General features: G+C 35.1%; 1 protein-coding gene across 6 annotated transcripts; it reads right to left on the bottom strand.

The window, feature by feature from the left end:
- Positions 1-1,304: 1,304 nt before the first annotated feature.
- LOC124430274 (putative pre-mRNA-splicing factor ATP-dependent RNA helicase DHX16) lies at positions 1,305-8,687 on the bottom strand. 6 transcript variants are annotated; one of them, XM_046976578.1, is made up of 6 exons: positions 8,304-8,687; positions 8,013-8,236; positions 7,626-7,767; positions 5,749-6,921; positions 4,730-4,830; positions 1,305-4,557 (listed from the first exon to the last, which is right to left on the bottom strand). In XM_046976578.1, the coding sequence occupies exons 2-4, from the start codon at positions 8,089-8,091 to the stop codon at positions 6,138-6,140; spliced, it is 1,005 nt and encodes a 334-aa protein (XP_046832534.1). In that variant the 5' UTR covers positions 8,092-8,236; positions 8,304-8,687; the 3' UTR covers positions 1,305-4,557; positions 4,730-4,830; positions 5,749-6,137. The 6 variants fall into 6 exon arrangements, with proteins under 6 accessions (XP_046832534.1, XP_046832535.1, XP_046832538.1 ...); XM_046976579.1 differs by having other exon boundaries at positions 5,749-5,873; positions 6,268-6,921; positions 8,013-8,686; XM_046976582.1 differs by having other exon boundaries at positions 5,749-5,873; positions 6,351-6,921; positions 8,013-8,686.
- Between the last annotated feature and the right edge of the window lie 3,059 nt (positions 8,688-11,746).

Here is an 11,746-nt window from a genome sequence, read left to right as displayed (position 1 = left end):
CTCATTGCCGTCTTTCCTGCATCGAATCCTCCGTCATCTCGCAAATCCATGGACTCTCGTGCCAGCAGCATCATCATCATTATCATTATCATCATCATCATCATCATCATTATTATCATCATCGTCGCCGTCGTCATCAGCTGTGCCTTTCTTTTTACCTTTGTTCGATCTAACACGCACGCGAGCCTCACTTAATCCTTCGAAGATATTTTTTTCTTTTTATTTGCATTTGATTAACGACTTAATAATTATTACATATCTACTTTACTTTAAAAAAGAAAGCTTTAAAAATAAATCAATTATCGACTCCTTTCTTTTTATATAATTTGTAATCATGCGAATAACTGATACGAAGAAATAATTTCGTCTCGATAACGAGCTATCAAGAATGATTATTTAAGTCAAATTGATTAGCCTGGATTATCGAAAAATGACCAAATGTACTATAATATATATATATATATATATGTATGTATGTATGTATGTATGTATGTATGTATGTATGTATGTATGCATATAAGAGGAAGATGAATTATATCAAAATTTTAAATTATTATGTCGAATCAACTTTACGAAATAATAATTTTAGCCAGCGATTTCATTGGTTCTTTGTCTTTTCGCGCGCGACACAACTGTTCGATGAATCGATCTATCGATCGAAATCTCGAGGCACCTGGGTAGAGACCGGTTTTATACGCGACGTCGTCGGACGGGCTTTAACGTTAGATATTATTCGTTCGTTTAATTACATTCGCTTAAAGCGAATTCCGCGAAGTCTTTGCCGGAGGGCTCACTCGAGATGTTTCCTCTTCTCTCTCATTCTCCCATCATCCCTCTTCTACGCAACATCACGAAACGTCTCGTGTTCTTTTATCGCTTTTGGGAGTAAATTCTTTTTGCCCCTCTCCCATATACGCATGCTTTGAAACATTCGCGCGTGTCCCAGATACGTATTGCACGAGATTGAAATCTTTCTCTATCTTTCTCTCTTCGACTTCTTTTTATATATTCTCGATTTTACGGTTGCAACTTTTGTTCCGTTATTTCAAGAAAAAAGAATAGCTGTTAGCATACACGATATACAGTTATCGTTGAACTAGATAATCACAGATCATATTTGTTGTTTCTCGTTAAAACGTACCTCGAGGCATCGTCCATCGACTCCACCCTCTTTATCTTTCTACAATGTAGAAAGATCTCTAGAGTGTTCTAAAAATCTAGACACACTTCAACGTGGATAGAAACTTGTAACGAATATTATTAAAATTTTTAAATACTAATGAAACTTCTAATTCATTTATAAATCCTTGATTAAGTCGTTTATATCTCGATAATATTGACCAAACAAGATCGAATTGTATAATATCGAAATATTGAAACTAGGAATTCATTAGGATGATGACAAAAGCATGCGATCATATAAGAGAATCGGTAGCAAAAGTATAAAAAAAAAGTCATCTTGCCGGAGTCATTCTCCAGGAGGAAGGTAGAAAGACGAGTTAGACAAGGTAGAGATATTTATCTAAGATGTTTGCTCGTCCAAAGATACTGGACGGGGCTGATGCTCGCGGTAAATCTAACAGTGGAAAGAGCTCGTCGAATCGCTGCGCTTAAGCGGAGTGATTGATTTTAGTCGAGCGAAACGAGTACGGTGGTCAAGCCATTCAGTTAGGGACATTACTTTTGATTCCACGCTGGGCACCTGGCCCAAAAGAGAGATCGAGGACCGGTTCGGGGCGTTCGATCCTTCTCCCCTACTCTTTACATCCTACAACAAGGCCCACTTTAATGGAATATATATATACATACATATATATATATATATATGTATGTATGTATGTATGTATGTATGTATACCTATAGACAGATAAATAAAACAAGCCGACCATCCCTTTTCTTCGTTTCGCTCGTTATCGATACAAAGGTAAAATGATTTCGTGAGGTGGATCGATATTGTTTGGACAGGAGTAATTCGTGAGCCATTAATGCCGCTACTAGAACCTCATCATCCTAACCGCAATTGACTCTTCAATTTTATTTCAAATAAGAATATTGGACAATAGGATATTAATTCATATGATAATTTTTATTACGAACGTTTGGAAAGATTTGATAAATTTCAAATTTGGATATTTTAATTTCTTTTAAAACAAAACAAAAAAGAAAAAAGGAAAGAAAAAGAAGAAGAACCGATAGAACGTTAGAAAAATAAGAACAGATGAACAGATGTTTTACGATTGGCCCGTATTATTGCCGCGTAGTATCTTTGCTCTCACGCTTCAGGAAATTCAAATTCCTTTTATCGCGCCGGCATTCGCGCTTGTATTCGTACTCTTGTAATTCCTTTATCGCTCCGGCGAGGCGGGTGTTGTAACGCGTACGAGGGGCAGAAGTATCTTGGCGCCCTTTTAGTTCGCACACATATCCCCACATAATATATTCGTATATACACAATTATACATCTGTGACATATGGACACACAATATATAGATATAACTAGTATGTGTGCATGCACAAATAAAACAACGGCAAGCTTTCGACGAGTTTGCCTTATCTCTTTCTCTCTCTCTCTCCCTTCCTCTCCCCCTCTCTTTATCTGTATTTTTTTTAATCGTATTATCTGAAGTCTCGGCGACTCTTCTTTAAATTTTATTACCGACACGAAATTCTCAACGTTCTCGTTCTGTTCTTTGTCTCTCTCTTTTTCTCTCCCATCACGAGCAAAGTTCATCAGGGGGCATTCTCGCAAATCTTCAAAGATATCGAGAAAAAATATATACTTTAATATATAGATAGGGGTACGTACAATATATTTACTTCTCGATAGCAAGAGTGGCCAAGGAAAATGTTCCCGTATATTCGTTCCTTCGCGTTAAGCGCAACTTGCAAGGATAAGCGAATGCAAAGGAAATACATAAACGAGTGCGTTGCTTGTACGCCTTCGCAAAACGTGTCGAGTTGTTATATTTAGTGGTACGTTTGTATTGTACACGCACATATATATATATATATATATATATATATATTTTATACGTCACGCTGGATATTCTGGAATATAAATTGAAACTCTCGAGATTTGTCCTTGCGTTTGTGTTATCGATTCTTAATAACCGTGGTAGACCGATCTCTTTAAGTCTCTCTCTTTCTCTTATTTGCATATTGGAAAAATATATCTCTATGGCTATCTCTGAAATCGTGTTAGAATCGTGATAGTGAACATTTTCAAAAATTATGGAGGAAGAAACTTTATCGTTGATTTATGTTGCTTCTCAACGAAAGTATTCACAGAAAAAGAACAAGAAAGTTTCCTTTAGCAAAAACTTCCGAGAGATCATTTGGATGGATGTGTTGGTAAATCTATCTAGTGAAGTCCTTCTCACTAAATATATTTACTTTTCACTCGACATATCTGATCGTAGAGCGCTGTCCAACTCAAGTTCCCGGATGCCAGCTACCGTCGGACGGCCTGTATTCGCTCCGTAAGATCTTATTCCCGTCTTGTTGCATTCTACGTGACTCATTTAGGCCAACAAATCGAACGCGCCACGACCAGTCTTCTGTCTCTCTCTCTCTCTCTCTCTCTCTCTCGTTTGCTCGTTCGGTCGCTCTTTTTCATCTTGTCACGCTTTTTCTGCTTGAATTTAAATCATGCTCGATTATTTCGGTATCTCACACTTGCAAAATATACGTATTCCTTCCTTGATAATTACTCGCCTATCGAAACGAGATTGAATTTAATCGCGCTTAATTAAATATTTTATACTTATTCAAAAAATATAAATCGCTTTTATATACTCATATCTCTTAAGAGTGTTACTCAAGTACTCGTAGTTAAATTTGAGTAATCGCTATAAAATGTCGTAATAAACAACAGATTTGTACAAATCTCCTAACATTTTTCTCGAAGCATAACACGTAGCAATAAGATATTAAGAGTACTTAAGAAACACTCTGTTAACACGAATCAATTAATTTACGAATCTCATCGATCATAAGATATATATATATATATATATATGGTATAAACGTGCATTTACAATTGCAGTTATTTACACGCTACTTATAAATAGAAGAAAAAGCTATAACGCTTTAGAATAGTTTCGATGTGTGAGAATCGCGCAATCGAACGATAGAGAAAAATTAAAAACAAGTAGTTCTCATAATCATACGAAAACGATTTCTACATTCAAGTTTCGAGTTTCCCTTTCTTTCGACGAGCATTTATAACCTTTTCGAGTGTTAGGAAAGCTACCCTAACGATGACTAATAATATTAAAATCGTTGGAACACCTGGTACCAATGTTCGTAAAACCTTTAGTCCCTGTTTTCTAAGTAGATGGAATTTCGAAGGACATTGGTCTCCACATGGCTGCGTCATGATGCACATAGGAACGTTAGAGATAGGCGCCAAACGAGTCGTTATGTTTGCCAGGAAACTGTCTCCGTCGAGTGCTTCACGAAATATTCTTTGTCTCGTAGCCATCCATGTGTTATGCCCCGACGACCCACGCTGAAGACAAATTTTTCAAATAGGACGAAGCTTCTTGATTCGTCATCCTAAATAAAAGATAAGAAATCACTTTTATTTTTACATTGGACAGTGACGTAAATCGTTAAATTCGATTTATATACGTATTAATAAATTATAACAAAAATATATTGCGTGAATTATTTAATAGCATACAGGATTATTCGAATGAAATCAAAAATTTAATTAATTTTCATTTACCTAGTTTTATATTAAAGAATTAAATAAGAAGCAATATATCCATTGATATATCACATTGTTATTCCATGCTGTCAGTTATGTACGAATTTTTCTTCAAGAACCTATAAAAAGACAGGAAACTAATTATTATAATTGTAATTAGGGATGGGTCGTAGGTTAATATGTACGGTAATAAATCAGATAGAAAAAACTTCGTAAAGTCTTGTCAGAGTTTAAGTATCGATGGAAATCATTAAAGACCATCGAAGGCTTTTACCGATGCGATGTCGAATGGAAAGAAATACGATAAAGAAAAAAAGAGAAAACGAAAAGATGAGATAAAGAAGACGGAAAGAAAATAACGTCCGTATGTATATGAGAGAAAAAGAGAGAAAAAGCGAGAGCGAGAGAAAGAGAGAGAGAGAGAGGGAGAGCGAGAGCGATAGAGAGAGAGATGTAAGGTTCGACCGACCGAATATTTCTGAACTCGAAAACCCACTTAAGCGTTCGGAGGACCGAAGATTAGAGGGCAGAACTCCATGGGGCCTTTTCAGGGACCCAGGCTATCTGTACTCGAGTGGCCCTCTGGCAGGGAGGTAGACCGATAAGAGGGCGGTCTGGCTTGTGCGCCTTTTAGAAACGTCGCGACAAACTGTCGGGAAAAAAAACTCGCTAAAAGTCAGCCGTTGATGGGGGGAAAAAAAGGAAGGAAAAAAAAAATTAAAAGAAAAAAGAGAGAAAGAGAAAAATGATAAAAATAAAACAAGAACAGCCAAATTGTAATATCTATGCGGGTTTTCTATCTCTATACTACGTGCTTGATACTTTCGAATGACCTTGTTTTCGACATTTATTTCGACGAGTTCTACGTATTCCATCGATTTTGTTTTTTTTTTTTTCTTTTTTTTTTTTTTTTATTTTGTTGATTTTCCTTATAAAATATTCATAAACGCTATTCAAGATCAAGACATGTATAAATTTCAAGAGTATAAAGACCAATCGATAATAGTTTCGAGCTCATCAATAATTAACACGTTTACCTTAACATTTATTATATTCCAAGATTATCGGCAACTCGAGTCGCAAAATATTCCTCCAACATGTTTCCTTTAGTAAAGCATTTTTCTTATCCTTCCTACTCGTACGACGTAGAGAAGATAAAGCTCTGCGATAAAAGTACGAGCATAAATCAACGTTCTAATAAGAAATTAATATAGAATGTATATTCAATAACGTGACTTGATCGCGACAAAAAATCGGTATATTTCGAAACACGTTCTACGAGAAGTATGACACATTCGCATACTAATACAATAATACTGATTTACGTAGGATATAGAATCTTGACGAGGTAAACAACGAAAGAGAAGATAGAAACAAAGGAAAAGCAAGAAAAAAAAGAAAGAAAGAAAGATAAAGAAGGAGAAAATCAAATAAAAGAGTTGCGATAGCCTCTTGCAAAGAATAGAATATTAATAATAATAATAATCGCGGCGATAATGATAAAAAGAAAAGAAAACAAAAGAAAGAAAGAAAAAAAAAACAGAAAACGTATGAACCTCATAATGACGTAGCAGGCAGCCAGGACGGATATCAATGCAGATATAGCAAGTACAAAAACAGCGACGTGGAGCGGCCTTACCCGATGTTGCAGAAAATGATTTGAATCAAAACTTTCGTTGATCGTTGATATCGACTCCGAAGAGATCGAAATAATTTGATCTTGACTGCTACTCGAAGAATTCGTGAATGACCTACTTGAGTTTAGCGATATCAGATTGTTATTTTGGTTAAATTTATTGCTCGATTGTAAATCGTCGTTTTGATCTATTCCTGCGTTAGATCTTAAATTATTATTTTGATTCATTCTCCCGAATGAAAATTTCTCTTCCTTTCCCACTTTTTCTCCTTTTTCCTTGATCTTCTTTCTCTTTTTCCCTTCTTCTTTTTCTCTTTCGCGTATCCACGTGGACAAGTCGCCGAGATGATCAGCGTTACAATAATCTTGACTGTCACAACACTTTAATCTTGGCCAGGACATACGTATCCAAAGTCTCGTCGACAAGACATGACGATTTTCAACGATCTCGTCTTTCTCGTCGTTGTCTTTTGACGACGACGACGACGACGACGACGACGACGACGACGACGACGTCGATAGCTTTGACCTCGTGACCCAAGACTTTGTCTCGCACAACAATGGCGTTGGGCTCCTGGAAAATGGCAATCCATCGTCTATACCATATATATGTATATAATCGTATATCATCCTAACGATAAATAAATTACAATATTTTATGACCTGATCGTATCTTTTTCCTTTTCTCTAACTTTTTCTATTTCTAAGTTCGATTGATAAATATTTCAAATGTCTTAATGAAAGCAAACGTATTTAACATTTGATACGTATGGATAAAATACAAAGCGTGTTTCTTTTTTCTTTCTTTCTTTTTCTTCTTTTATATTAAGAATAACTTATTAACACGAAAGACATTTTCTACGCGCGGCATTGACTTTCCGTCATCGCTAAAAATGTTCAAGAGATAAAAGACAAGGTAAAGGAGAAACGATCATTTCGAATTTTTCGGCTTGATTATCTCGTCATAAACTATAACACGTTTGTGAATTTATATGGTACATCTTCGATCAACGTAACCAAACCGGATACAGACATAACGAATCATTTTTCAATCGTATCCGTATACCAGTTTTAGTGGCTGGGATTTATTATCCAATAACGAAGAAAGGTCGAAGGTCGAATAATAATAGAGTCGATATAAAATCTCTACTTTATGTACATACTCTTGTATCGATTTTTCCTTTGAAAGGACGTCAATTTCTAGTTTTATTTAAAACTTTGTCAATTTGGAAAATTTTAATACCAAACCATTTGATGTTGTATTTAAAATTTACGCACTGTGTGCATCCTCGCGTGGTCGTATTTTCCCCAAATTCCTGATCAGTAAAGAGAATCGATTCGGTGTAACAGTAGTACTTTGTCTCGCAGGTGTCTTCCCCAGCTTCTTTACAATCTTTGCTCGTGCAGACGCACTTCCTACCTAATGACGTGATAAATGGTAACGTTACATTTACGATAGACTTGTAGAATAACAATCATATGAATTACAATTGTATTGGGTTTCCATAAGACATATGTCATATAGCGAAGTATAACAATATTTGTATTACAAGTCCTCATCTCGTATAATCATAGAACACTTACCTACAAAAAATATACGAACACGCGCATGCACACATATATACATTGTTTACATTCTCTTCTACTAAATAAGAATATACTTACCCTCAACTTTCGTAAGATTGATAGTACAGACGACAATGATAATAACTATAAATCTTCCATGGATCGATATTTGAGACATTTCGAAAGGGTGGCCAAAACGAATCCACTTTAGAAATTTCCCAGAACTTTCATCGATTTCTAAAAATCGATTGCTCGTAATTTATCGTCCGTTTGAGAATCGAATCAAGATACGTTGGTTTTCTCTTCGGCGACTCATGACGGTGCTACGATGATCGATATTACGAAACGACTTGTTCTGTTTTTTTAAACCGTATATATCCAACTACTCACCGGCGAGATGCTCGCGAAAACGTGTTATCGCTACGAAGGATCATTTGGAAGTGTTCGAAAGAAGCTGCAAGACTGGACCGTTTTTCGCACCGTCTTCTCTAATTTTAGTACCTCCCACTAAAAGAGGAGGAAACCTCGTGAAAAAAGATGAGGAAGACGTCAACGAAGAAGAAGAAGAAGAAGAAAAAGAAAAAGAAAAAAGAGAAAAAGGTAGAATAAAAAGAATATAACTCCTTCTCTTTCTTAGAGAAAGGCGATGACACCTCGATGACTCGTGTCGTGTGCCATCACCTTCCTACTATTTCTTTTTCCTTCTCTCCCTCTCTCCAGCATATAGCAAGTGGCATATTGATTTTTTTTTTATAGAGACTTGTTAGTTATTTTTTCCTGAAGAACAAAAGGAAAGTAAAAAAAAGAAAAAAAAAAAAAAGAAAAAAAAAACAAATACTTGCTATTTTCTATTGATAATATTATATTATAATAAGATCTTGAGATTGATGTCGATAAAGTATATATTTGAAATGATATAAATTATGTATTGGTTAATAAATAACATAATTCGTCAATTTATTTTTAATAAAATACGAAATCTTTTCCCTTTCAAAATTTCTATACCGACATGATGACAATTTTTGAAATAATAATTCCATCGCTCTCGGCGAATTTCTCTTCTAAATCTATTTTAATTTAGACTTCACAAATATATATATATATATATATATATAATAAAAAAGATACGATCCTTCTCCATTTTGAAGAAGACTTTCTGCGCTTCTTCTTTTCATTTTCCTCTTTATCGATTTCTTTCTGTCTCTCTACCTCTCTCTCTCTCTCTCTCTCGTTCGCTCTATCTCGAGCAACTTAATTTATTGAATTTATTATACTACACGCGCTCTTTCGTCGGGCGCCTCCTTTTTTCGTCGTCGGAAAGACGACGACGAGAAGCTCCTAAAGTCAACCGATTTATTGGAAGAACAACATCTTTGCACGGACGACAGGCGCCTCTTGATACAGCCGTCGGATATAGTAATACGCTTTTCTCGACTGTTTGCGACGCAAACGTATTTCTTTGAACGTATAATTCCTTGAGATGATTCCAAAAATTTGAAGAACGGACAACTCAAAGCATTACGTCCGTAGGAATGTTAATGTCCCTTTTTGTTTCGAGCTTTCATTAAAATAATCGTCTAATATCGATTCATACAAAATGTATATCCATACATTTATTATATCTTTTAAAAAATACATCATTTAAAATTCAAATAAATTATAATACTTTATATAATATTACGTAGAAAGTATTTAGAGTCGAGAGATGCAAAAAAGAAGAAAAAAAAAGAAGAAAAAGAAAAATAAACGAAATAAAATTTACGAGTTTTCTTAGGGCGAACAAAAGACTTTTAGATATTTTCTTTCCCTTCCCATAATTATTTCACTTACTTCGTTCCCATAATTAACATAATGATATTCTTTATTACTTGTTGTTCTGCAGTCATAAAAGTACGAACGTGTTAAGGTGATACTTAAGAAATTCTTTGTTCGCACATCGTTTACATATCAGTTGTATTCTAAAGACCACAGATACGAATATAATTCAAGTATATACTATTATATTATTTACATTGATACTCACAAACATAGATCTTCACAAGATCTTTATAAGTAGAAAAAAAAAAAAAAAAAGAAAAAAGAAAAAGAAAGATTCGAAAAAAATATGCGAACTCGATGGATCATTCCCTAATTGACATTCGTTCGATGATCGACTTGAGTTGTGCCAAGTCATTGGCTTTCGTAGAGCACGTAGTTGCTTGATTCTTCGCTTGGTTCACCGTGCATGCAACATTAAGCAGAGAATGTATGGGGCCGGTTGTTGTACATTTCTTTATCGGCATCAAGAGACAGTAAAAGCCGGCTTGGGTTATCGGAATGACACTTCGTTACAGACGAACGAGGTCGCTAGCGATCTACTCTTTTTCTCTCTTTCTCTCTCCCTCTCTTTCTTTCTTTCTTTCCATCGCAGCATCGTAAGAATTTCTTTGAAAATCATCGTGACAATTTCTATAACATTAATCCTTTTTAATGTTGAAAGAAAGAGATACGAGGATCGAATAAATGTTCTCTTAAAAGAGAACATATAATAGATTTTCTTCTATAATTCTTCCAATATATCCTTTCGACGTTAATATCCAACTTGTTACTTGTTTGATAATTATACATCTTGTCAATTTCTAATGATAAAGAGATTAAATCAAAATTTATTCGAATAACGTTGAACTTTGCTTCGTTATATAGATATTACGTATAGGTAGTAGTACAACTTCTCTTGGATCGTTTTCTCCCTCGAAGATTACTACGATTTACCTTTATCATGAGTAAGGATCTCGAGAAAGGAAGGGTCTCTGCAATAGGGATAAAACTCGAGAAGAGAAGAGGATGAGAGGGGTAGAACGTAGAGTGAACGTATGTGGCTCGCCGCTCGATTGTCCTGTTTAATTAGCTCCCGTGCTCTTTCTCTTCTCGAGATGAAAAGAGTATAGAGTGAAAGACTGAGAAAAAGTGAGTGAGAGAGAGAGAGAGAGAGAGAATTGCATCAACCGCGAACTGTGCGTTTCTTCTTAATTGTTAATGGGAGTAACGCCCATCCTCGATCCTCCATCGTAAGAAAACGAGTTTCAAAGTAGTAACAACTGAGAGCGAAGGTATAAGGCAGTCTCCTTCGAGGATGGAATTTCCTCTTTGCCGTTTAGTAAATCCAGTGTCTGTTCTTCGATATCATGATATCCGTACTCTTTGAATTTTATTTTTTTTTTATCTTTCACTCTTTTTTATTTTCTTTCTTTCTCTCTCTCTCTCTCTCTCTCTCTCTCTCTCTCTCTCCCACTCTCTGATAGAAGGAGAAAAGGAGGGGAGACAGAGTGAATGAGAGAGAGAGAGAGAGAGAGAGAGAGAGAGAGAGAGAGAGAGAGAGGATTGATACGTCGAATAAATTTGACGTTTGTTATCACAAGTGATTACATATGTTATTCTGATTAATAAAAATGAATAAATATTTAACATAGTCGACAAAAAAGGAATCTTCTCTTTTCTCACTTCATCATTTCTAAAATTAGCTTTGCAAATTAAATTTCTCTCTCTCTTTCACTCAATGAAAATAAAAATATCTGAAATATTGATTACATGAGATTGAAAATGATTGGGCTAAGCTTTTTTAATATCTCTCAAGAAATCTAAGATTCAAGTATCAATTTGATATTTAAAATCTTATAGCAGTCTGTAAACGATGCCTTTCATTATTCCCTTCTGCTTTCCTTTTATTTTGCTTTTCTTTCGATTTTTATGATCACGAAATCAAAGAATCGACCTCGTATTGATAACGTTTATCTCTATCTCTTTTTCTCTCTCTCTCTCTCTTTCTCTGAATACTTTTTATATAATTTGAAAGT

This window comes from Vespa crabro, chromosome 18 (assembly GCF_910589235.1).
Source record: "Vespa crabro chromosome 18, iyVesCrab1.2, whole genome shotgun sequence".
NCBI lineage: Eukaryota > Metazoa > Arthropoda > Insecta > Hymenoptera > Vespidae > Vespa > Vespa crabro.
Note: the sequence above shows the minus strand (reverse complement) of the source record. Positions and strands in the feature narration are given on the sequence as shown.